General features: G+C 43.4%; 2 protein-coding genes across 3 annotated transcripts in view; both read left to right on the top strand.

Annotated features, from left to right (window-relative positions):
• LOC139351241 (regulator of G-protein signaling 12-like) overlaps positions 1-9,041 on the top strand; it is a 37,124-nt gene extending 28,083 nt beyond the window's left edge. For both annotated transcript variants that reach the window (XM_070993041.1, XM_070993042.1), the window contains 4 exons: positions 84-142; positions 634-745; positions 977-1,516; positions 7,768-9,041. In XM_070993041.1, coding sequence (XP_070849142.1) covers positions 84-142; positions 634-745; positions 977-1,516; positions 7,768-8,054 — 998 coding nt within the window. In that variant the 3' untranslated portion in view covers positions 8,055-9,041. The remainder of the gene's footprint in view (positions 1-83; positions 143-633; positions 746-976; positions 1,517-7,767) is intronic.
• Positions 9,042-11,242: 2,201 nt separating this feature from the next.
• Positions 11,243-23,969, top strand: LOC139351519 (hepatocyte growth factor activator). Its single transcript, XM_070993458.1, has 14 exons — positions 11,243-11,646; positions 11,752-11,815; positions 12,221-12,317; positions 13,516-13,589; positions 13,679-13,822; positions 14,782-14,913; positions 16,454-16,564; positions 16,976-17,150; positions 17,982-18,079; positions 19,115-19,379; positions 20,402-20,541; positions 20,920-21,060; positions 22,423-22,565; positions 23,646-23,969. Exons 1-14 carry the CDS (start codon positions 11,593-11,595, stop codon positions 23,817-23,819), a joined length of 1,812 nt encoding a protein of 603 aa, XP_070849559.1. The 5' UTR covers positions 11,243-11,592; the 3' UTR covers positions 23,820-23,969.
• Positions 23,970-24,044: the final 75 nt, after the last annotated feature.

Below are 24,044 nucleotides of genomic sequence, written 5' to 3'. Positions count from 1 at the left end.
TAATGCTCGTCTCTCTCTCTCTCTCTCTCTCTCTCTCTCTCTCTCTCTCTCTCTCTCTCTCTCTCTCTCTCTCTTTCCAACAGACAAATCCAAGTCTTCCTCCTTGAAAGGCCACCCTCCAACCAGGAGTTTTTCTACCACAGTAAGTACTCATGACATCTTCATCTCACACATTGCCTAAAAATCCAGATGTGGTGTTTTGTCCTTTTCTCTTGCTGCTCTGCTTGCTGCAACATTCGGCATAATTTAGTGGCCCACGTTAATCTTTATTAACATTTACTATCTTTGACGAGCTTTAAATTGGTGTGTACTTCCTGATTTTTGTTTGTTTTTGGTATTCTCTGCCCTAACACTGCCTGTTGCTGACTCACTTGCTCATGTTTCTCCATGCTTGAGTTATTGCACCATATGTAGGCAGATAGCACTTGGTCTAGATACTAGCAAGGTCAGTAAAGACACCAATTCAACAGATGGACCGGGCTCATCTTTACATGCGGGTCCTCAGTAAATCTGGACACTCTGCTCAGTAGGATGCTTGGCAGCTCACGCTTAGCCTCCCCCGTACGACCCCTCTCCCTCCTCCCCCGTCCCTCCATCTCCTAACAGAGTGCATTGTTATTGTTGCATCTGCAGGGAGATGAGAGGTCAACACCAAAGGACTTTTCTGTGAGAGCAAGTGGACCAGACTCAGCACTCCCAGGGGAAAAGAGAAAACAGAAAAAGATTAATATAGATGAAGCTGAAGGTAAATCCCCTTTTTCCTTCTTTCTCTCTTTCTTTTTTTGACTTGTTGGTGGATTTCTTAGCTTCGCTTTGCCTCAGGACTAATTGCTATCTTTGGCAGCTCTGGAGGGTTATTTTCTCTGTCAGGTGTCAGGCCGCTCTGCTGCATGATAAACCCAACTAATCCGTTTCTTCCAGGTGCTCAACTGTTTGGAGAATTTAAGTGAGCGAACTTGTTTGATCTATTTTGCAGAATTCTTTGAGCTGCTGAGTCGGGCGCAGAGCACCCGAGCTAACGACCAGCGTGGGCTCCTGAGCAAAGAAGACCTGGTGCTTCCTGACTTCCTGCGCCTAACTCCACCTGGCGTGGCCTGCTCCACCCCTGACTCCCTGAAACAGACCCGGGAGAATGGCATCTCCTCGCGGGGTGCCCTCACATCCAGCCTTCGCTCTGAGAGCCTGGACTCCTCCCTCAGCTCCAGTGCCAATGGACACTCGGGGACCAGACGGTGCCTGTTGCCCCCTCCTCGCCACCCAACATTTGGCACCCATCTGTCCCCCATCTCTCGGCCCTCAGACACTCGGCCAAGCCTCCGCACTGTGGAGGAGGACGCCCACACTGACCTGACCCTCGTGGGGGAGGGCGACATCAACAGCCCCAACAGCACCCTGATGCCTCCATCACCGCCCTCCATGCCGTCCTTCGAGGGCAGCCTCCCTGGAGCCAACTTCACCCCGCCACCACCCTGCTCCCACTCTCAAGACGCAGGTGGAGAGGGAAAGTCCACTTCAGGTATTTCTACAGTGTAACAAACCAGTGCTCCGTGTGTTTGCGTGTGTGTCGTATGTGCATGTGTGCGCTCTCTCCCCGGTGGGTCTAAACCGGACCACCTTCATGATAAAACTCCCTCTACACTGACTCTGATGCACTTTAATGACAAATTGATATTGACTCTTTCTCAGTTTGCCAATCATTCAAACTGATTTGTTTTATTAAACTTAGCAAAGCATGTCAATGTAAATAGTGATGTGTATATTTTGTTCAGTGAGTAACGTTAACTTGGATGTCACTTCCCACACCACAGGTTGTGGGGTTATGACTGGGATTCGCTTATTCCAGTGAAATATTTGGTTTGTTTTGTAGTTTTGGGTGCATGAGAATGCTGATGTCACTGATTGCAGATCTTATGAGTATTGATAATATATGCATAATGCATACAGATTAATGATCAATATTTGACATGACTGTAGTCAGTGGATGTTGTACTGGAGATTGTGATTCAGAACAACTGAACAATTGAAAGTGATGAGATTAGTGGCTGTGTTTCCCGGCATCGTGGCTTCATTATGTACGACCAGAAAACATCATAGCAAACCAGACCCATGAAACTGCTTTACAGTGTCAGATCTGCAAATGCTAAACAGTCATACAAAACAAATGCTGTATTCCTCTCCATCCCACCACCTTTAGTTAAGAGCAATTCAACAATGTCAACGTCAAAAAGCTTTTTTTTTTCTTACGCAAGTCTCTAAAACTGGTGAGTCATGAAAGGTGTCATCTCCTGCTGTAGCGACCAAGCAATGTTGAAAATAATTAGTCATTGGAGGATGAGTGCTCCTTAGCGCTGGTGACATTGTTGAATTGCTTGTCATTCTTTATCTGGGTCATTCACTCCCTCTCTAGATGCCTGTTGTAGATAATCACTGCCAATAAACTCTGTACCTGTGATTGAGTAGATCTAATAAATGTTAGAATTTGAAATCACTCTCGTCTGTCTTTTTACACGTTTGTGAGCTCAGTTTTCTCTCCCCTCCTCCTCCTCCTCCACCCCCACCACCACCTCTCCTCCTCCTCCTCCGCCTCCGCATGCCTTCTCCCGTTCTCCCTTAGCGCTGTCTCACTTTGTCTTGTGGCTTCCTCCTCTCATCATCTCCCACTCCTTTGTGTACTTTTTTTCCGTGTGCGCTCCTTTCAGGGTGTCGCTGCTCGCTGTGTGTTTTCTGCTCAGTGCGGTCTCGTTAAACGTCGCTTGGTCTGCCTGCTTGTCGTATTGTTTCTTGATAGGGGTCATTGCTCTGATGTGTGTAGCCTCAGTGTGGCATTGTGGGTCTTTTGAGTCTGCCTGGTGTTTTCAAAGCTTGCTGTCGTGTGTGCTTCTTTGTGTTTGGAGTTCAAGATCATTATCACCTCTTGCCAGTTGGATTTCCATTCCCATCCTTACTCGTCATTATTCCCACTCCTCCTCTGTGTATAATTTTAAGGTGAACAATGTTGTGTTGAACCGATTTCTGAACTGGTGTTTTCTACAGTAGAGTTGACACTTTTGGAGTTGTCAGAAATGTACAAACTACAGCCAAAAGCTCCCAGTATTCAGATACCCAATTAGACAACACGTTTTGATTCTTGGCTTCAAAGAAAGTCCCAGGAAACCTTCTTTGAAACGCTCTGTGCTCCACAGAAAGGGAAGATAATCACGCTCAACATGCTTTCCAACAACAAAGCCGATGAGTATCTTGCACTTTACTTCAAAGCACTTTATGGAAGGGGCGCGAACGCGTTCACCCCGGCCATACTGTCTTGCATTAAGGGCCAGGCTTTAATGTAAGGTGATATGTACACAAGACGATGAGGAGGAATCGAAGCCTTTCAGCTCCTCCACAGGCTCCTCTTTTCTGGTTGCTAAGTGCATCAGCCTGATTCTTCCCACCACCGGGCGCCATGGTAACCTTATCCACGAGTTGACTGAGCTACAGATAGAAACTGTCACTACTGGTTGCCATCTCTCTCTCTCTCTCTCTGCCTCTCTCTTTCTCCCACTTGCTGAAATAGAAACATAGCTGATTTGACGTACCGATGTTTTTGATGCTGTCTTCCACCTCGGAACGGCTGAATCTGTGAGGGGTCTGCAAACATGGAAATACAGCAAGTCAACGCCTCCACTTCACTTTTTTGCAGTTGCTGCATTTGAATTTGGGTGGAAAGTCAAGCTCGCAGGCTTGATAATGTGTTTTTGAGACAAATGCCCACTGAATAAATCAGAGTGCATCAGTTCAAACAAGTTAACGATGGTTCAGAATCAATTATCCTCTTTCACTGTCAGCTTGATTTCAGTCATTGCGGACGTCCCCCTCCACTTTGTGTAGCACTGTTAAACTGACGCCCTCTGCTGTTCCAGAGGAATAGATATAACCGCTGCTGAGGTGAATCAACATGTTCCTCAATTCATTTTGATTCTAGTCATGGCCATAAATAACCAGGAATAATGAAATACCGTAGAAACTAAGAGGATAAAGTCCAGCTGCTTTTTATAGATAAAGGAAATACTATTTGGGGACCAACTCGCCAAACTATACAAGTTAATGAATGCATTCATGGGACATATTGAAATCCCTGCAGAGACCACACAGATTTTATTGAGGGTACAATTCCTGTTGCACTAAAACACAAAATACCCTGCCATCAGAGTAAGCGTTGCCATATGAAACAGTGGCTCTTAAGAGAGTATTTCTGGCCCTGCAGGTAGTTTACTGCATTTACTTGGCATATCAGGTGCAAATAAGGCCTTGATTAGACTGTTAAAATCCAAACCAGAGGGGTTCTGGTCCGTATCCAAAGGACCAGAACTGTGTGCAGCTCTATGTGACCACAGTCATTTGTTAATGGTGGCTGTAATCACTTCTCCCTGTCTGGCAGCTCTGTTGGTGTTGGTTAGGACGTCCACTAGGGGGCAACATCACACAGTGTAACTCCACTCCTAAGACTCTAATATGAACTATGCATGGAGATTTGAGTCAAAACTGCAAGCTGGCCTCTTCATAAACAAGACTGAAAGAGAAGCGAGAAGTTGTAGAAATGATGAGTTCAGTAAGTTGAGTTTGCGTTTGCTTCATCTCTCTGAAGTAAGCTGCTCTGGTTCTTATTCAGACGACAGGTTTGGCCCATATGGAGAAGATTAAAGAATTCCTGGGACTAAATGGGACGTCGACCTGATGGCCAGGTTATCTGCAAAAAGTGCTGTGTAATGACTCAGCAGTACACCTGAGGGACCATATGGCTCAGTTTGCCTTCAGGCCTGCTTCACTTTCTTCCTCCTCATGTCTCTGTGTCAGCTCTCAAAGCTGGCAGCCGCTGACCCCGGGCCAGCCTTATCATCCATCTGGCGGTCGGAGGAGGACTCGACACAGATCTTTGGCAGGGAGCCTCAGTGAGGACTGTAGCTGGGTTCATTCCAGTCTGGCTGGTCCGTCTCAGCTCCCGGCTGCTGCCACGGCTGTGGACAAGACTCACCACAGGAGGCACTGCCATGTTAAATGGCTGTGTCAAGACATCATTTTTAGCCGTCACAGTCAGCAAGCTGCAAGAGTCAGCAAGCTCAAACACTGAAAACATGTTTGAGGAAGTTTTATACGTTAATAACGACGGGGCCAGATGGACAGACGTATCAATCCACAGAATTTTAAATAAAAAGCTTGCACTAGAGTGATGACTGTGCAGCTTTCCCCTCCTTTCAGAGATGTACAAGTAAGAAAAATCAGCTGTCTAAACACAGCCTTAAGACATTTATTGTAAAAAACACAAAAGAAGTTTACATTGTTGTACAAAAACTGACAGCTCACTGGTTACAGCTTGTCTCAGTATTAACATCTTGGATTGCTCTGTGACAGATTGGCAACCTGTCAAGGGTGTTTCCCTGCTTTTGGCCAATGCATGCTGGGAGAGGCTGCAACCCCCTGCCTGACAGTGATACGTGGGTATAGAGCAGCAGCTCCCGACCGTTTAATTTATCTTTTAATAACTGATCAAATCATTTTTTTGGAGAGTTGGTTGGACAAGATTGGACATGTGAAATCATCACTTTGATTTCTGGGTTTGTTTCTCGTTCTACTTGTATTTTATAGACAAAATGATTGATTAGTAACGAGCACCAATGCCAACAAAGTGTTTCACTTTCATATTTTGTGTTTTGGGATACATTCTGTAAGCCAGAGGGGGTAAAACTTTCCAGAATTTCATAAGAAAATAACAATTATACTGTGACTACTTTAAGATGATACAGGATTTTGCATAAATTTCTCAGGATCCTTGTGATCGACCTTTCTAAATCCCCAGGTTGAGAAACACGTAAACAGAATGGATAGACTGATGAACAAATGTATGGCCTTGAAGTACAAACTGTTTTCATTAAATAAATGCCAATTCATCAAAATGCGTCATCTAGCAGCTCTGCATACCAGCATCAATACATCACATCCTGCGGAAAACCCTGTGATTGAGATTTGTGCTGAAGCATCAATTATACCTCATTTTAATCAATGACATGCCTTTATTGCCCGTATCGCGTCCTTGGACTTCATCCAGGATCTTGGCAGCTGTTGTAAAGTCCCTGAAGTTGTTTCGTGTTCACCTTGATGGTCCGAGTTGTACCGCGGTCGTGTGGCTGAGGGGTCTGTGTCAGGTCAGCTGTTGGAGCTCACAGGCTGTGTTTACATCTGCACTGAGCAGCAGTGAATCACAGTCAGCAGAGTTAGGACAGTCCATGTGTTGAAGTGCTGTGTTTGAGTCACTCTGGTCTCTGTTTAAAGTCTGTGGGGCCACAGGGTTCACATGAGAAGAAGGGAGTTTATAGGCCATCATAACTGCAACCAGCAACCCGGAAACTTTGCTTTTCAGCCCCCTGATGTACTTCAAATGTGATTTTTTTGTTTACTAAGTTGTGTTCAGAGCCTGTGATGAGCTAATGCAGAACTGAATTGTTTGCAATTAAGTTCAAGTGGTAATGTTGAAATATGCCACATGTGACAACAAGGCACAGTCAATTAATATATTTCATCCTGGTCCAATTTCATTCAGTTCTTTCCCAAGATTTGGCAGGCGAGCTCGGCAAGTTTGAACCGAGGCAGTTATGTCATCGGAGTTTGTCTTGACAGCAGCTGTCCAGATTGCACAACTACACAATTGTCCGATTATACAAACATATTAAGTTGTGTTCATTTGAGCGAAGTAGATTTAAAATGCATGTGCACTCACGCGCGGGTGACAAAGTTCCCAGCTCTTAGATCCTGAAGTCTCTTAGAGTCATGCTAAACATCTGGCCATCATGCAGGACGTGAAGTCAATGCTCACTAGCCTGCAAGTCAAAGATGCACAGAAGTGAGTTTTTTGAATCTAAGTTTCATCACTGTCATTTTAAAATACATTTTTGACGACCAGAAGTGAAAATGAAGATTGCCTGTTTTTTTCTCTCATTGAAAGCTGCAGTTATCAACATTTTTATAAAAATAATGGATCAAATTAGTGTGTGGAATGTGAGAGGGGTCACTCATAGTGACAAACAATAAATTATCACCTAAGTCTGCAGCTTCAGCTCTGTGCAGTCTTCATCCAGTTGTAGTTTTTTTGGCTCATTGTTTTGGTTTTTCCAACTCTGTTCTCATCAACCCTGTTTCCAGTGACAGCAGATGGCTGCTAGCTTCTTCAGCTACCTGTCCAGCACAAAGCATTCAGGAAGTGTGCAAAACTTTGAGGCCAATTTGACATAATAGTCAACTGTGTAATTACAGCATCATGTGACACATTTGTGCCCAGAAAGACTGGATTAAGACTATTCCTGTATCTTAGTACTTAGAAGCAGCTGTAACACGTTACATTTGCCTCCAAAGCTGTATCCAGTTCTACTTGTACGTCCATGCCCAGCACCAACCAGTGACCAGCTGGTGACCATGATGGAGTGTCTAGAAGCTTAACAGCTTGATGTTTTTTTGAGGAGTAGGTGGAGACCAAACCAGAGTTTACTATCTGACAGATGGACAAAAACATGACTCCAAATGAACAATATGATGTAAATTTGTTTGTTAACCTCTTTGGCTAGTAATGTCCTGCTGTCCCCAGGCTGACAAATAAATCAATGACTGCATCTTTAAGTGCTTGCCTGTTTGCCATTTTTCATGGCCACTCTCATAAATATTCAAACGGACATCTTGGCTGTTACATAACGCATCGTCTCATCTTAACTCTTCCACATCTCTCTTTTCTCTCGTGCACAGAGGGAAGAACAGGCCCGAGCTCCAGCACCCAGTCACCCACCGATAGAGCTGACGCTGTGCAGACGGTTCAGGAGGTGATGGACGTGGAGGGGGTACATCTGGAGGAGGGGACGCTCGAAACATCCCAGGGAGAAGACTCTGAGCTCAGCCTGAGCTTCCAGGGCTACGTCGCAGAGCTGCGGCAGTGCCAGAGCAAGATGAGGAATGTCCAGATGCCCCACAACGGCCGCAACCCACCGGAGGGCAAGGACTGCACGACAGACCTTTACAAGGCCACGGTTGTCTAAAGGGAACCCCCCACTGCTGCACTTTTCAAGCCCGAGGCACTGTCTTTTAAAGGGAATTAGTCAAATGATGGGCTGCATGTACAAAGCTGTCAATTCACACTCCAAAAAAAATCAATATTATTGCGATAGATATTGTATATTTGTTATGAATTCTGCCGTCCTTTGTTGATTTTTAGTACTGGTTGTAATTTTGGGACAGTGAGATGTTTCTGTTAAGCTATAGTTTAATAATGAAGTACAAAGGAATTCTATTATGAGCCATGTTAGACTGAGGACAACCATGGAAGAAGCCTGAAATTAACTTTTGGGTATCACTTTCTAATTAAGCATACGTTATAACAGATTTAAAGTTGTAAATAATGGGTTTATTATGAGTCCTTACTTTCTAATAGGCCATCAAAATGCATCAAAGAGCTGATTAAAAAGTGAGTTAAGTTAAAGAAAGTATTAATTATGCTATTAATTATAATTTATAGACACTTTGGTTTGATGAAAGATCTTAACCCAAGTGTTCACCTACCAGCTTTTTCCACTTGCACTGAGGCAGACCACGAGATGTGGTTGAAAGCTCTGCAAAATACAGAGTATTTTTCTCATTAACGATTAATTCCAACTCACATTATAAAGGTTTTATTTAGTTTGACATGAAAGTGTTGCTAGCTTTTCCGAGCTAGCTGAGGAAGGCTGTGAGAGGCAGTTAAAAGCCCCGGAAAAAACTAGTAAGTGAACCTTGAGTCTGAATATTTTGTCAAACTACTCGCCCTATTAGAAAGTGGTACCCACTTTTATGCTTGGTAGGACTCTGTTTTTAGGATCAAAAGGGAGGCAAAATCATCATTTTCTTGGATATTTAACTATTTCCTGTTTACATCTTCTTCCTGTGTTTTACAGATAATACACGACGGTACCTTTATTTCCTGCACGTCCTGCTTCTGTGGTTTTGAGGTTGTCCACATGTTGAATGATTAAAAAGCTTTGATGGCTGTATCTCCAACCAAACTGACGCTCTTTTGTGCATTGTGAGTGATTACTTCTGGTGTGTCTGACAGCAGGGAGAGCCTCATCATCCAATCCTAATCTCCAGTCCACCTTGTAATAACACACTTGAAATACACCTATGTTGTAGTTTACAAATCAGAGTCTTCTGTCACACATCCACAGCTCTGAAATCACCTACCTGGCATATTTGGCCAGCAAAATGTGTTTGCTAAGTTAGTGAGAATTGTCAATAATTAACAGTATCTTAGTCGAACAGTTTCCTTCTTTGCAAACACGCCGCCTTCACCTGGGGATTTGTCCCTCATGTGGAAGTGCTGTTTAGTCGTCCAGCCTCCTCTTTGTATTTTTAGCTCAGCATCTGGAGAGAGATTATTACAGCTGGTGAAAATTAGAGGTTATATTATGGGACGGGAGAGTTTGTCTTGACGGAGCATGTCACTGCTGGAATGCTGACAGCACATGAGGCCTATAAATGGTCGCTTGGCTTCACTTTCATACTTCACCCATTTCAAAGGCTCTGCGATTACAACAGTAACTCCTTCCGGATCCTTGATACACCCTCAAACTGTACTTCCTCTTATCTTAAACATTTGAGATATAACTCAATCATCCACCTGTGAATGTTTTGAAGCCTAGACTGCTCAAACTGTCTGCTGCTCAGCCAGTTCCCATAGCTGCCACTCTGGCACTGTGTTTGATGGGAATCTTGAATTGAACTGAGAGGGATCACATTTCTATACACTTGATTTGTAGCGCAATGTTAGTCTTCTTGACTGTTCACTTCTGACTTACTCTGAATTTTTAGTTTTAAAACTTGAAGAAAACAGAAAGTCCCTTAGGTAAAATTTTACTTAACAGGCATATGGACCTAAATATTGATAATAAAGTGAGCAAAGGTGACTGATGGTGTCTAAGATGTATTAATTCCTACTTCCTGTTTTTGATCCAGCTCAACTTTCCTTACTTTCGAGTCTTCATAACATGTAAGAACTTTGTTGAAGTTTTTGTAGGAGCACTCTGTTGATTTGGTATTGCACTTCCATAAAGTTTGGGGAGTTTCGAAAGACATGAAAAAGGTTTCAAGATAAAACAAACAAACAAACAATGGCTGCAATTGATGCAGCAGAGGCCGAGATATTCTACTTTTTGCTGGAATCGACATTTCTCCTTCATTTTGTCTTTTGTTACCTGCCTGGCAAAATGCCTGTGTCATTGGGTGATGATGAGTTATTTATACCCTGATGACCTGATCACTGCTACCTCTTCAGTTATTTTCTCACACTGGATGAAACTTCTCCAGGTGACTCAGGTGACATTACTCAACTGTTTTCACAGGCTTCAATGACAGGTAAATGGTAATGTAAAATTATTATTATTATTATTATTTTACTTCCCAAGTAACACGTGGTGTTACAGATGGTTTTAGTCACTTTTTGCCTGGCTCTGATTATTATCAACAGTAATATTATAGTGTTAACTTTTTGTTAGCTAACCAACCAAGTTAACTAGCCTATCTTACGTAAAATAAGCTAACTGCTAACATGCTAAAATACCAGTTTAATACCATTCCATGGCACAAAACTGTACTCCATGTGTAACTAATTTAAAGGTTTTGAGTCATACTGAACTGCCGTTTTAAGTTTAAAATCACTCGAAATTACTTAAAATCCCAAGGAATTCTATGTGGGCATCAATTCAGTCTGGAATGAACTATTTTAGCGTTAATTTGAGGTTATGCTAAAGAGACTAAGGTAATGAGTTTGATTAATTGAAACCATTAATTGATTTTATATCATTAGATAGGTTAATCTTCATACATTTGTGATAATGTTCTTGCTGTAATATATCACTTGGCTCATAAAGCACTGCTGCAGAGAAACTCAGCCTGTGTTGAAATTAGCCATTTCTCATACCTAGCTTAATATGCTAAACCGTTAGCTAAACCGTAGCTGACTGAAGGCTCACCTGCAATATGCTACAGATGATAGCTAACTTAAAAGACCTGTTGAAAGTGCGTATTTTTATTTGGGCTCCTTTACTGACAAAAGCAGTGTGAAACAACAAAACACGACAACTTAACCACATGCAAAATGTTATATTAAGGTACGGACGCAGAGTAACTTCACACAGGAGCTACACTCTAACGTCACACGGAGCTCAGGGCTGCTAAGGAGGGATCCTGCAGCGCCACCTCTCGGCCTGGCGGCCTCTGTCTCTGCCTCTGGAAACTTTTGCTCTGTCCTCCCTCCGCAGATAACTTGCAACGATAAAGCGTGGGTGTGCTGAAAAGGTGAAGAGGGAACACCAGCCGGGATATAGGATGCCTCAGAGATAGACAAGCCTAATGACGCAACGGGTTTACTCAATACAGCTTGAAATTGTGAGGGACAGGATAATACTTGCAGGGTTTCCCACGTTTCCTATGACCAAAAGCAGGCTGAGGACTCGGGAACTGACAGATATAACGTGACAGGCGCACAGACCCTCTTCCGACTTCTGGAAATAAGCTTCTCCGGACACCAGGGACCGAGAAACTGTCATGATGGCATACATTATGTTACTTTTTCTACCTTGTGTTTTCAGTGCACGGGCGGTAAGTTTTAACCATCCCACTCACCTCTGTGCGTCCTTTTTAAAATCCATTTTGCGTGCGTAAAAAGCAAGAAAAAGCTGATTAACTTTTCTTCCCCGATTTCAGCGCATATTAGTCCCTGGGTATGACACACTCACATCCAGAGAGCCATACAGGGAGAGCCGGAAAGGTAGGTTTAAACCCAGTCGTGTGTTGAATTTAGAGGGAAGAGAAAAGGGAGGGGGATGCATATTGGACTGCCAGTGATTGGGATCTATTTTCAGCTGAAGTAACTGGGAAAGTTGTTGGTGCAACATAAATCTTAAGCATGTGGGAGCGAGTGCCTGTATAGGCAAGGTCAGTAACCTGGTGTGTAACAGCAAGATTTAGCTGTCTGAGGAGAGGCTGGTGGATTTACTGTCCTCTGATCAGAGCCAGAGGACAAAGTCAAAGGAGTCTTTGTGTGTGGGGTTCAGGGGGAAGCTGCTCAAATGTTTTTGAGACACTTTCTGATCTCACTTTTTTGTGTGTTTTGCTCATTTGTGCTCAGTGAAAGTTACTAAAAATGTGTTTCTTTTTGTTGTTGCTTTATTAGTAGTTCTTACTACAACAGGTAAAGAGTGTAAATTCCCATTTCGCCAGGGAGGAAGGATTCATCATGACTGCATCACCTTCCTATCTTCAAGACCATGGTGAGTCCTCATTAGCCAGTCTGTCTGAATCTACTGTTTTGGTTACACAAACACTCACTAATGTGTGTGTAATCACACAACGTTACCACACACCTTCTTCGGCAAAGAGGCAATGCTTGACAGGTAGAAGTGCCGCCTTGTCATATTTGGTTTTGCTCAGACGCTCGCTCACAAACCACTCACCTTCTCTACGTCACTGTCAATCAGACCGCAGGTGTCACGTCACAGGTGTTTGGATGACTTGTTTGCATTGCGCTTTGCAGTTATGCATGGTAGGGATTTGCTGACGGGACACTGACGCAGTGTGTAACTGGGTTGCGAAGTCACATGTAATTACGGGTGAGGGATTTATGCAACAGTGTCATCAGGAAACACAGTGGAATTTCTAATGAGCTAATTGGCTTTGATAGATCGCTTATTGCTGAGTGTTGGTGGGCCATGTCGTGACTTGTGTGTCATAGAATAGCGTAATGTGGTGTTATTAGAACCAGCAGTTTTAAAGGTGACATGAGGTAGAACGAATAAACTGCAGCCGTAGCTTAAAACACATTTACTGCCTCGCACAGTTTATCTTAAGGGTGAGTAAACAGCTGTCACAGTTAAACCATCATGGTGTGTTTTTTATTGCTTCAGATTGAGACACAGCAACAAAATCTTTTTATTACATTTTAATTACAAAAAAAAAAGAAAAAAAAAAAACTTGCTGAAGTGCTTTCCCTTCCCGTCATCATTCTTTGGAATGGAGACAAGAAGGGTGGGCGCCAGCAAGTTGGAGCAACATGAATGCAATTATATATGACCCAACATCTCTGGTCCACCTACACATAACGTTACTGCAATGTGACCCTACGTGTTTTCACGATGTGCTCATGAGCTCGGTGTCAGGATAGGTTTGTCATTATGTACAGCAGATTCAGTGAGCGGTGCCGAGGAATGCTGATGTTACTGTGATTAAAGTGGTAGATGATTGACAGAGTCGGTCTCGGATGGTTTTGGTTTAGAGAGATTTTCCTCTTTTTCTCATTTTTGGAAAACTTCACTCGTGGGTGGATACCACAGCGTTAAACGCCACGGCTGAATGTCTCACAGTAAATATTATCATATCGCCCCACCCTGACTCAATAGCCAATGCTTCCCCTCTTTGTAATCCAGGTGACTTGCTGGTGACTGTGTTGTGTTTCTGTCTCTCCTGTTCAAGGTGCTCCCTCACGCACAATTTTGATCGGGACCGGCAGTTTGGCTTCTGTGCACCAGAGGAAACAAAGCCACACGGTTAGTTTGCTAAACACACCAAAGCGCAGTAAATCAAACTCAGCAGTGTTTCATCATCAGATGTGTCTTTCCTTGTTGATGTGTTTCAGTTTTTGTCCACACGTCACGTGGCGTCACAGATCCGTGTCGGGCGAATCCGTGTCAGAATGGAGGCGTCTGCATGTCGATCCCGCACAGACGCTCGTTTGTGTGCTCCTGTGCTGAAAGCTTCACCGGGAGACTCTGTGAGGAGAGTATGTATCGCTATTTTATGAATGACAAGTAGAATATTTGTTTCTATGCGTACTCTCCATTCAGTCTTTGTACAGTGTCTGAACATGTTCCAGGTTAATATAACATTAAATATTAGGCCTTTTCCTTTGGTGTTGTCAGATTCTTGTTGCCACCATTGCTCAGTTTAGTGTTTTCACATCACTGTGCACATGACGCTGCTTACTGTCAATCACCCGACAGCCACAGAAGGAAACAGAAGTCTGTGCCAGGAAATGATTCCTTGGAATCAGACGTACAGACTCTATCATCACATTCATGAAGGAAACATCGGCTAACAGGGATAACACTCGATTTCATTTGCTTTATTTTCAGACACAATGAAAAATGAGCCTCAGAGTTCATCCTTGAACTCTGGAACTCAGGGTCTAATTTCTGACTTTTTCCCAGAGCTTTCAAACACATCTCATGGGCTTCATCAGCTAATAGAGTGTGATTGGCTGATGTCCAGAGTTCCATACTATGCTGAGGTAAACTGGCCCGACTACATTTGAAGACAGTGAGACGTGATTGAAAACTTTGGTGAAAGCTGTTAAGTAGACCTTGAGTGAGATTATTCATTTCATGTGATGTGCTTTACGAAACACCAGAGCGCTCATGGGTAATATTTAAATTCCGTGCTCTTTTCATTTGAAACGCTTTTTTGTGAAACAGCCATTTCCAAGATAAAGGCTCAAATTTCACGCTCTGCTTCCTCCTTCTCTTAAACAAGTTTCGCCTTCATTTACAGAGAAGTCAAGCTAATGGGAAAAAACCCTCATCCGTTATGACTCATTCCAAAACAGAAACACACACTCAAATGTATCCACCTCGAATGCATCCTGCGCCGCTCAGCCATCAAACCCCGCTTCTTACGGCCCATTGAACGCCTCGGCCTCCTCTCACGTTTCATCGCCTTTTATGTGTTGTGTCGGCTTTTCAGAAAAGTGCTACGAAACCATACACCTGCGCTACTATGACACCGGAGAGTCTTGGGGACGAATCCACCTCCGTAATGTGGAGCAGTGCGCATGTGTCGCAGGGGAAATCAAGTGTGAAAGAGTCCGCTACACACGTAAGATGTTATTCTGCTTGTCTCGTTTTTGCTCTGTGATCTGCTTCTGTTGGGATGGCGAGAGTGAAACCTAATAAGGTGCAATAACTTAACGCTAAGCAGCTCCACAAACTGTTGAACTGAAGTCAGTCAGGTGCACTTTGTAATTAGTTACTTATCATTAGCTCGACCCTGTGCATTTTTCATACTTCACAGTGCTCTTCTTTCCATCTATGAATGGAGAATAGTTCTCTCTTTTGTAGGTTTTTTTTGATTTCAAAGCTTCTTCTTATTTATCAGGACACATAAAAACACAAGTATCAGTTCTCCTCCCTGCCCCAAGAAATGCTTTTTTCTTCTTTGATCACAGCTCCATAGTTACAAGAGTAACCTTGCTGCAGAAGAAAAGATTATATGACTCACTGTGACTCAGGAGCGGTGTTTTAGGACACACCCCATGAGTCCATAAGGTGCTTTCATCTCAATGGGGGGATGTTCATGGGCATTTAACAGATTCCCTGGCACAAAGGAGAGAGAGGCAGCGCTGTGGTTTCATGCTCCCTGAACTGAAAGGTTTTTTGTCATGATGGTGGGGGCTTATTTTACAGCAGTCATGGAAGAAAAAAAATCCGTCCTTTTAGCTAAATGCACCTGAATGTTGCTTGATTTGGTTTCCGAATCTGTATTGTCAGATCAATTTTATCTTTCGGCTCATTCAAATGAAAGATTCCTTAAGATGATGCCGGTGCAGAAGTGGCGTCAGCATTCTTTGGCACATTTCACAGATGTTGCAATAGATCTTAAGGGATCACTCAGGGTCAGATATACTGTATTGTACAGTATGTACATGAGCGCCCAGGAACAGTTTGCACTGTGCTTTTTCTGCAATTAGTGAAGAAACTTAAGGGAGCATTTCAGTGCTGAAATCTATTTTGTTTAACCTGCATTACTTGATTTTCTTGCCATAGTGAAGATTTAACATTAACAGTATTATCACCTTGAAAAGTTGATGTGGTGGACATGATGTCAAACAGCTGTCAAACAGTTTCTGTGTAGAGCTGAGGGGGAATGCAATGTTTGGCAACAATTCCCTGTAAGTTCATCTCTACCAGCAACACCTTTCAGATTACACATAATCATTTGATCCATTGTTAGTACAAGAATAATGATTAGTACAGCTCTAACACCAACAAGCTCAAGTAGAAACACTCATAATAAAGCTGTAACAATCCAAAACATGGCTGCAGTCAAAACAGTTAGGCTATAAAACGGCTGTAGTAGATAGTTTCATAATAATAACAATGCATCAGTGACTGTGAAACAATGCTGACATGTGGAACATGTCACTTGTAGTGATGAACCTCACCTGATTGTGCAGCTTCCCTCTGCTTTATGGAGCTTTATGGTGAGGCTGCAACATTTGCTGTCTGTCTGAGCCAGATGTGTTTCTCAGCAGCTGGTGGAGACCAAAAGCTGAGCTAAAACAGACTTAGCATTGGACTTAAATGAAGCAGAGACTGATGTGGAAATATGCAGTAAAGGTTTGCCTCTATGTGTCCAGTGTGCCGTAAAAACCCCTGTCAGAATGACGGAACGTGTCGAATGATCACAGCCACCGGCCAGGAGGTGTGCAACTGCAGACGTGGCTACGGCGGACAGTACTGTAGCCTGGGTGAGTAAAAGCATTACTGCAGTGACAGGCAGTGATATTCTTTGTCCTGCTGTGTGTTTGTCATGGATGCATGTTCAGACAGTGCGTGTTCATGCATGTGGGCATGCGTGTGATAATGATTTGTTGAAAGGTGGCAGGTGAAGACATGAGCGAGCTGCTGAACTTGTACTCGGTTGTTGTAACTGTTGTCACTAATGCACACAGAGCGGTTTTGGAAGACTTGTTCTGACTGATTCCAGTATAAAGGAAAAGGATCTGTCATCACACCGATACTTATCTGCATCTCAAAATTGTCTGCTTGCATTTAGATTGTTTACATACCTGTGTTATACTGTGGAATCGAGACGCGAGTGAGACGTGTATTTGCTGTGTGTTTCTGCCTGCGGTTTGTGTGTATGCATGTGTGTGCAGAGCCGGAGACAGAGTGCTATAACAGCAGGGGCACCGGTTACCGAGGCGTGGTGGGCACCACGGTGTCCGGCGCCCGCTGTCTGGCCTGGAACTCAGACCTGCTGTATGACGAGCTCCACGTGGGCACGGTGGCTTCCTCAGCCCTCAGGGGCCTCGGTGAACATGCCTACTGCAGGTGTGTGTGTGTGTGTTGATCATCCTGCTAATTAGCTTCTGCTATAGATGTCTGGTAGCATCATGAAAGCTCTTTTATTTACACTTTGAGGAGTCTTTATGTTAATGTTGCAGTTGTTACAGTACCGACAGGCTTATCTGCAAGGCCAGCTTTCCACGTTTCCCATGAATTCTCCTTTAAAGCTGCAGTATCTAACTTTTTACCCTGAGCTAGCAAAGCTAGCTTTCCCCTTATCTGTCAAGTTCATGTGCCAACACTTGTCACTCATGTGGATGAGCCCTCAGACGAGGTCTACTCGGAGGCAACCAGCAACCATAAAACCACCATGAGCATTAAAGAAGCACATGGTGAATGCAGCCTGTGTATGACATAAAAACAGGTCTTATCTCCTCCACTTTCTCGTCTTCCATTTCTTACTGCTCTCCTCAGTTGTTGCTGTTGTTGCTATGACTACCCAGCAGCCATATGGCACGCCTAAAGCAAACGATATGTGCTGGAAAATGTCCTGAATGTCAAAGAAAAGCTCATTTCAAGCAAATGCTCGGATTTAGGCACAAACACACGAGCTCAGGCTGTCTGGAGGCTCAGACTCAGGTGGACCATGTGCCAGAAAAGTTGCATATTGCAGCGTTAATATGAAACACCATTCCTAACGATTGAAACAACACATATGCGAAAGGAAAAAAAATCATCGTTAGCCTCCACGTTCCACAGCGATGGAGCCCCTGTGAGCCCTTTAGCCACTGCGCTGCACTGAGTAATGCGTGGTGTTACAAACAACGGTGCCACACCTACACACACTCTGTCCGCTGTGTTTCTGTGTGTGTGCAGAAACCCAGATGGGGACAAGATGCCGTGGTGCTACACGCTAAATGACAGCGCCATCTCCTGGGAGTACTGTGACGTGCCCTCCTGTGTGATGCCTGTGTGTGAGTAGACGGGGCCCACGGAAGGAGGCTTTTCATGTGGGGCAGAGACTTTTGGGCTAACCTGTGCTGAAACATTTTGTCAAGCCAGGTTAGAAATCTGAGGATGCTAAAGACGCTGAACGGGTGTATTGATGTACTTCGATGCCCTGCCACATGGTTAAGGCGTGATATATTTGCTTGCTCGGCAGATACGTTTCCCAGCTTGATTTACTTTCATCATTAGCTCAACTGATTATAAATCGTTGCCACCTCTGCATTATTAACTCTGTTCTCTCTATTAATTATTGGCCTTTCCTTATGAACCTTATCAAGAAAAGCATAATTATTTAACTGTCCCTGTTATGGACCCCTATTGAACATTACTCTCAACATTATAACATGAAAAGTTAGGACGATTCGTCAAGGCCACTTGCTGCAACGTTCGATATCTTCATTCTCTCTGCTTTGATTTTGTATCGCAGCAACGTTTGTCATTAGCAGCGCAACATCTCATTAAATGCCTCCACTTTTAATTAGAAATCCAGCATTGCTTGATGAAAGCCGAGAGCGGGGAGAATACAGGTAATCTCTGCTGAGTCACGCTGCTCTGAAGAGCCGAATTCAGCCAAGTCGACTGGTTCAGGGGGCAGAGCTGTTTTTTGAAAAACGTGGGCTAGATGAGGTAAGGGGAAACAAAGGCATGACTCATCCTGAATCAACATGTCATGTCAGGTGGAGCCAAATGTTTATGTGGTGAGTGGGCCTCTGTCATGATGCCAGGGGTATGCACAGGATCCACAAGCTTCTCCCATCTGCTGAGCCTCCCTCAACATACGATTTTTAGCATGAGGTCGCGCTGTTACGCCAACATTTTCACCGCTTAGAACAACTTTTTTGTGTTCTGAAAGGGGAGAGTCAGCCAGCGTATTTAGGTATTTAGGAAGTGTGTGAACATTCTAGCTGTGACACTGATTTGTAGTGCTGCTAGTTTATTTTAGCTCTAGCTCTTAAATAAGCTCAAATAATCACGTACTTTTAACTTGTTTCCTCGTGCAGCTTCTTCTCGAAGGGTTGTCCCATTTAATGTCCTGCCTGGCATTAAAAAACCCAAACCCACCAAGCCAGACAAAAAGCCCGTGTGTGGGAAAAAGCACAAGAAGAGGTTATCGATTGCCAGGGGGAGGATAATGGGCGGAAACTCAGCCCTGCCGGGTACTCACCCCTGGATGGCAGCCATTTATATCGGCCAGTCGGACTTCTGCGCCGGCACCCTGGTCTCCTCTTGCTGGATCGTCTCCGCGGCTCACTGCTTCTTCCGCAAGTATGTCGCGGACGCAAAGACCTTCTTCACCAACCGTGCATAATGTTTTTTTTTAACCAAAATGTGAAAAAAATGTGTTTTTTGTGTTCCTTTCAGTCTGTCCAGCAAAGGCTGCTCAGTGTGAGTCAGCAACGTAAAAAAGAACATCATCCTTCAGAAAAACGTTCAAAGTTCAGATGGGAGCATTATTTTCTCTAAAGTGTTTTCTGACTGTTGAACAAGAAGGTGGGAAGCGGGGGGGGGGGTTACAGCTCAAAAGGCACGTAATTTAAAGACTTTGACCCCTCAGCATCACAGCTTTATGAACACACTATGTTTAGACAAGCATCCAGTTCGAGGAAAACCTAAAAATGACTTGTGCACAGATGCTGTTTACGCTCGTCTTTTCAACAAACAGACATCCGTCACTGAGTTCAGAGACCTTTAGCTGAAGCATTAAATCATTCATGTGGACGTTACTCGCAGTGCATGGACGTGCACAGTAGTTTAACAGCCATTATATCTTCAGAAAACTGCCCTTTGAAAAGGATTCAGTATGATATCTGCAAGCCTTTCTTTCTTCCTTTTGAACAGACTGTTTGTGCGAAGGCGTTTTTTTTTTTTTGTATCAGCTGGGATTTGATTAAACTAATTAAAGCAGAACAAGAGTCCACAATGTTCATCACACCCCGCAGCACAAAAATGATGAACATAATGAACAACATACTGGAGATTTAGCTATTTATAGAGTGTTACCAGCACTTGAGGCAAACCATGTTAATATTTGTCTTCAGGTAAAACCAAGAGATCATTTGATCAGAAGTGGAAAGGGTTCATCCTCTGGGGAGCATAAATGAACCAGGAAATTTGCTCATTAGATTTTAATATTTGTTGAGCAAACATGGACATTGTAGACTTACGGTTGTCAAGGTAACTTGGCTCTGGACTGAAGTGTTGGACAGACAGATGGACAATATCACGAGGGTTATGAGTGCATGCTTTGCAGTGGCATTTCGTGATGATCATGGTGTGTCTCTCTTCAGCCCCCTGAAGTCTCAGCTTCGTGTGGTGCTCGGCCAGCAGCATTTCAACGTCACCGGTCCCAACGCCAGGACATTTGGAGTGGAGGAGTACATCTTTCCCAAACAGTTCTCGGTGTTTAATCCAACGCTACATGACATTGGTAATCATTAAATGCACACTCACACACGTCAGTGAGTCACATAAACTAGAAGACCTCCTGTCCGCATTCAGAAACTCCCAAACTCACTTAAGGCCATCAGTCTGCGTGCACAGCTGTGCGTCACCGAGCAGCTGTGTCTCTGTGCTCCCCCACATGAACACATTCTCACACACACACACACACACACACACACACACACACACACACACACACACACACACACACACACACACACACACACACACACACGCTGGCTGTGGGGTGTGGCAGGTTTCATTGGCCAGCGGAGTCTCCAAGTCTACCACTTGTGTTATTATTTTAACTGCGCTTTTCATCGTGCCTCTGCCCGTTTCATAACACTGCGTTTCTGTTTGCCAGTTCTGATCAAACTGAAGAAGCAGGACGGGCGGTGTGTGAGGAGAACCCCGTTCATCAGACCCATCTGTCTCCCAGACAAAAGCATGACGTTCCCTGATCATTACTGCTGTGCTATTAGCGGCTGGGGACACATGCATGAGAGTGAGTGATGAGGAGGTCATGGCAGTGCTGTGTAATTTCAGTGTCATCAGGATAACAGCAATCTACATTCATACGTCGGAGCAGATCGCAGGCAGATTATTTGGAATGGGTCGTGCAACGCCAGCAAATTATTTACTTGTTTATACATCGGAGTCAGAGGCAGTGTGTGTTTGCACGTTAGCTTCACTTTGACAAAAATGTTAGTGTTTGCAAATCCATCACTAAGTTTGTGCCGAAAGCTCTTCCACGCTTCTTCGAAGCTCGTTTAAAACCACTGATTTATGTACCATTGAAATGTCTTAGCTTGTAAACACTTAGTAATGAGTGAATATGTTGCTGGAAAACTCACCTCTGTAAACAGGAAGTCAGTGAAGCAGGACAAGCTGTCACAACTTCTAAAAATGTACAGTTTCAGCATTATTAACTGTCAAACCTTTGCAAATGTATGCATTTATTAGTTTGATTTATAAGTGCATGCATGATGAAATAAGTGCGTCAGAGCTACTAGCATGCAGCTTACAATGAGTGGCAAATGTCTGATCATGCTAACCTAAATGACACTATTTAGTAAGTTAGGCTAACATTACTGGCATGACGTTTCGAGGTATGTTGCATTATTTTGTGTGATGTCATTTAAAATCTCCATATTTTTACAAATTATTAAACAGCATTTTGAGCAAGTGCCAGTTCATACATGTCAGCTATTTTCCAGGTTACCTAATTAACTCATCAGTCTAAACGGGCTATATGTTAGCACGCCAATGCCAGTTTTGTCTGTTAAGCTAGTTCAGTTAGGTACACAGCAGTTACACCTGGCAGCTGCTGCGTGTAAATATTTAGTAAAAACTGATTTATACTATCTATCTTCTGGAACTAGTTTGTGTGCTGCAGCACGTTTCAGTTCAGTGCTGCACAAATCTCCACTTATTAAAAATGTACGATCTTAGTTTAAACTTACAAATTTGGGGGTTTTAACAACCTCAAAGAGTCCATATTCTGCCTTTAGAGCTTTGTGTTGGAAAATAACATGGAGACGCATTTTTTATGTGTTTGCAATTTCCCAAGACGTTTCTTGGAAAGAAGTACGGATTTTAGTACTAATTACAGGGCAGCAGGGAGAGTGAAGGAGATGTCAATCAAACACAGTTAGTGCACGCCCACACAGCTCTGATAGGACGTCTATTCAGGAAAAATGCGTGGAAACACTTGTGTAGGTGGACTATGGGTGTGTTGGATCCTTAAATACAACTTATAGACAATATAATTGAATAAGAAACAAGACTTTTGGGGGTCTTGGGGGGTTGTTAACAAGGTTCCACTGTCTTGTAATGTAATGAGTTATATTTGTGCTTTATTTGACAGAGGCAGAGGGTTACTCCACTCTGCAGGAGGCTGGAGTGAGGCTCATTCCTCAAGACACTTGCAGGAAGCCAGAAGTTTATGGCAACCATGTCACTGCTGACATGCTTTGCGCGGGGCTTAACGGCTGTGTCGACGCCTGCCAGGTAGGGAAGCGTTTTAGGTGATTATTAAATCCAAGGCTGCCAAGTGGATGTTTATGAAAAAAACAAATAGAGGCATCTTCATGATTTGATGTCGACTGTAGATTTGAGGTCTCTTCTTTGATGGATTAGGAGAGCTGATGTGACCAGCTCTACAAAACAGACTGTGATCCTTATTGTTCTCCATCATAGTATTATTATTTTTTTTTTTTTTGTGGAGGGACAAGTTAAGAGGATAGAGCACGGGAGAAGTTTGTGTGTGAAATTCTTAGCTGTTAGTTAGCTCGGTTAGTCCGACATTATTAACATACTGTTTTATAATCTGAGTCAGATTATGTTGTGTTTGTGAAATGTTTTGCATTTAAAAATGTATTGTTAATGAACAGCATTTTAATCTAGAGTCAGGTCAGATGGGTCATCCCATTACCTCTTTTACTGTTATCTCTAAATGTACGTTTTCAAGCTAACGTTAGCGTAGCTAACACCTGGCAGTCAATGGGTATAAATATGTAGTAAAAATTATGTTTAGCGAAGAATTATTTTGGGTGATGCACCTTGTTTTATTTTAGTAATGCATAAATATCCACTTCGTAAACACCGTCAAACAAGGCCAGTTTGAGATTCACAGAGAGCTGGTGCTCCTCTTTTTTTTTCATCGTATTGCTCTGGAGTATCGGAAATGACGACTGATCATGAAACATTTGGGGGAGAAAAGACTCCTGGCGCCTAGATAGTTGATGACCTCCTCCTGCGACTCTGGAAGGGTCGATAGAAAGTTCACTCAAGGTATCAGTAATGGAGCAGCACTTAAGATGGCAGCTGGGCTTCCCCCTGAGAGAAGTACCGGGGGAAGTTAGTGAGGGTCTGAATACTGCAGAGATGTCTGCAGCACTAGATGACCCACTCAGCCCTCCATGTAAAACATTTAAGCTCCTTCCTCTTAAATGAAATGTTAGTTATTTATTTACCTAATATATTAAGTTTCAAGTGTGTGACTCAGCTGTTTGTGTGGCTCCGCTTTGATCTGCGCTGTATGTTTATGTGTGATGACTGTATCTGTATACTATACTTGTGTTTCTCCAGGGCGACTCTGGGGGCCCTCTGGCTTGTGCGAGGAATGATGTCAGCTTCCTGTATGGGATCATCAGCTGGGGAGAGGGCTGCGGCCGCTCCGGAAAACCTGGTGTTTATACTAAAGTGGTGAACTATATCGACTGGATCAATTCAGTGATCAGACGCAAACCCAAGGCATCATGAATGGACATTACCTGGACATTAGCTTTAATATATGAGATCTTGTACTATATTATTATTCCTTTTTTTATTTGTAATGCTTGTGGAAGTTTATAGGTTATATTTTTTAACTGTGAAACATTTTGTGACTGAATAAACCTTTACTGACTTGATAAAGCTTTTAGTGTCTTTATTGACTGAGCTGTGTTTTGGACATTTTGGAAGTATTTTTTACAAAACAATCCCAAG

The sequence above is a fragment of the Chaetodon trifascialis genome, chromosome 23 (assembly GCF_039877785.1).
Source record: "Chaetodon trifascialis isolate fChaTrf1 chromosome 23, fChaTrf1.hap1, whole genome shotgun sequence".
NCBI classification, from domain to species: Eukaryota; Metazoa; Chordata; class Actinopteri; order Chaetodontiformes; family Chaetodontidae; genus Chaetodon; species Chaetodon trifascialis.
The sequence above is the reverse complement of the archived record's forward strand: the minus strand, read 5'-3'. Positions and strand labels throughout refer to the sequence as shown.

What these genes read in the sequence shown, in the direction of transcription:
- LOC139351519 (XM_070993458.1), top strand. Translation starts at nt 11,593, where the DNA reads ATGATGGCATACATTATGTTACTTTTTCTACCTTGTGTTTTCAGTGCA. An exon ending in TGAAAGAGTCCGCTACACAC is followed by an intron (nt 14,914 to 16,453) that starts GTAAGATGTTAT and finishes CTATGTGTCCAG; the next exon opens with TGTGCCGTAAAAACCCCTGT. An exon ending in CGGACAGTACTGTAGCCTGG is followed by an intron (nt 16,565 to 16,975) that starts GTGAGTAAAAGC and finishes ATGTGTGTGCAG; the next exon opens with AGCCGGAGACAGAGTGCTAT.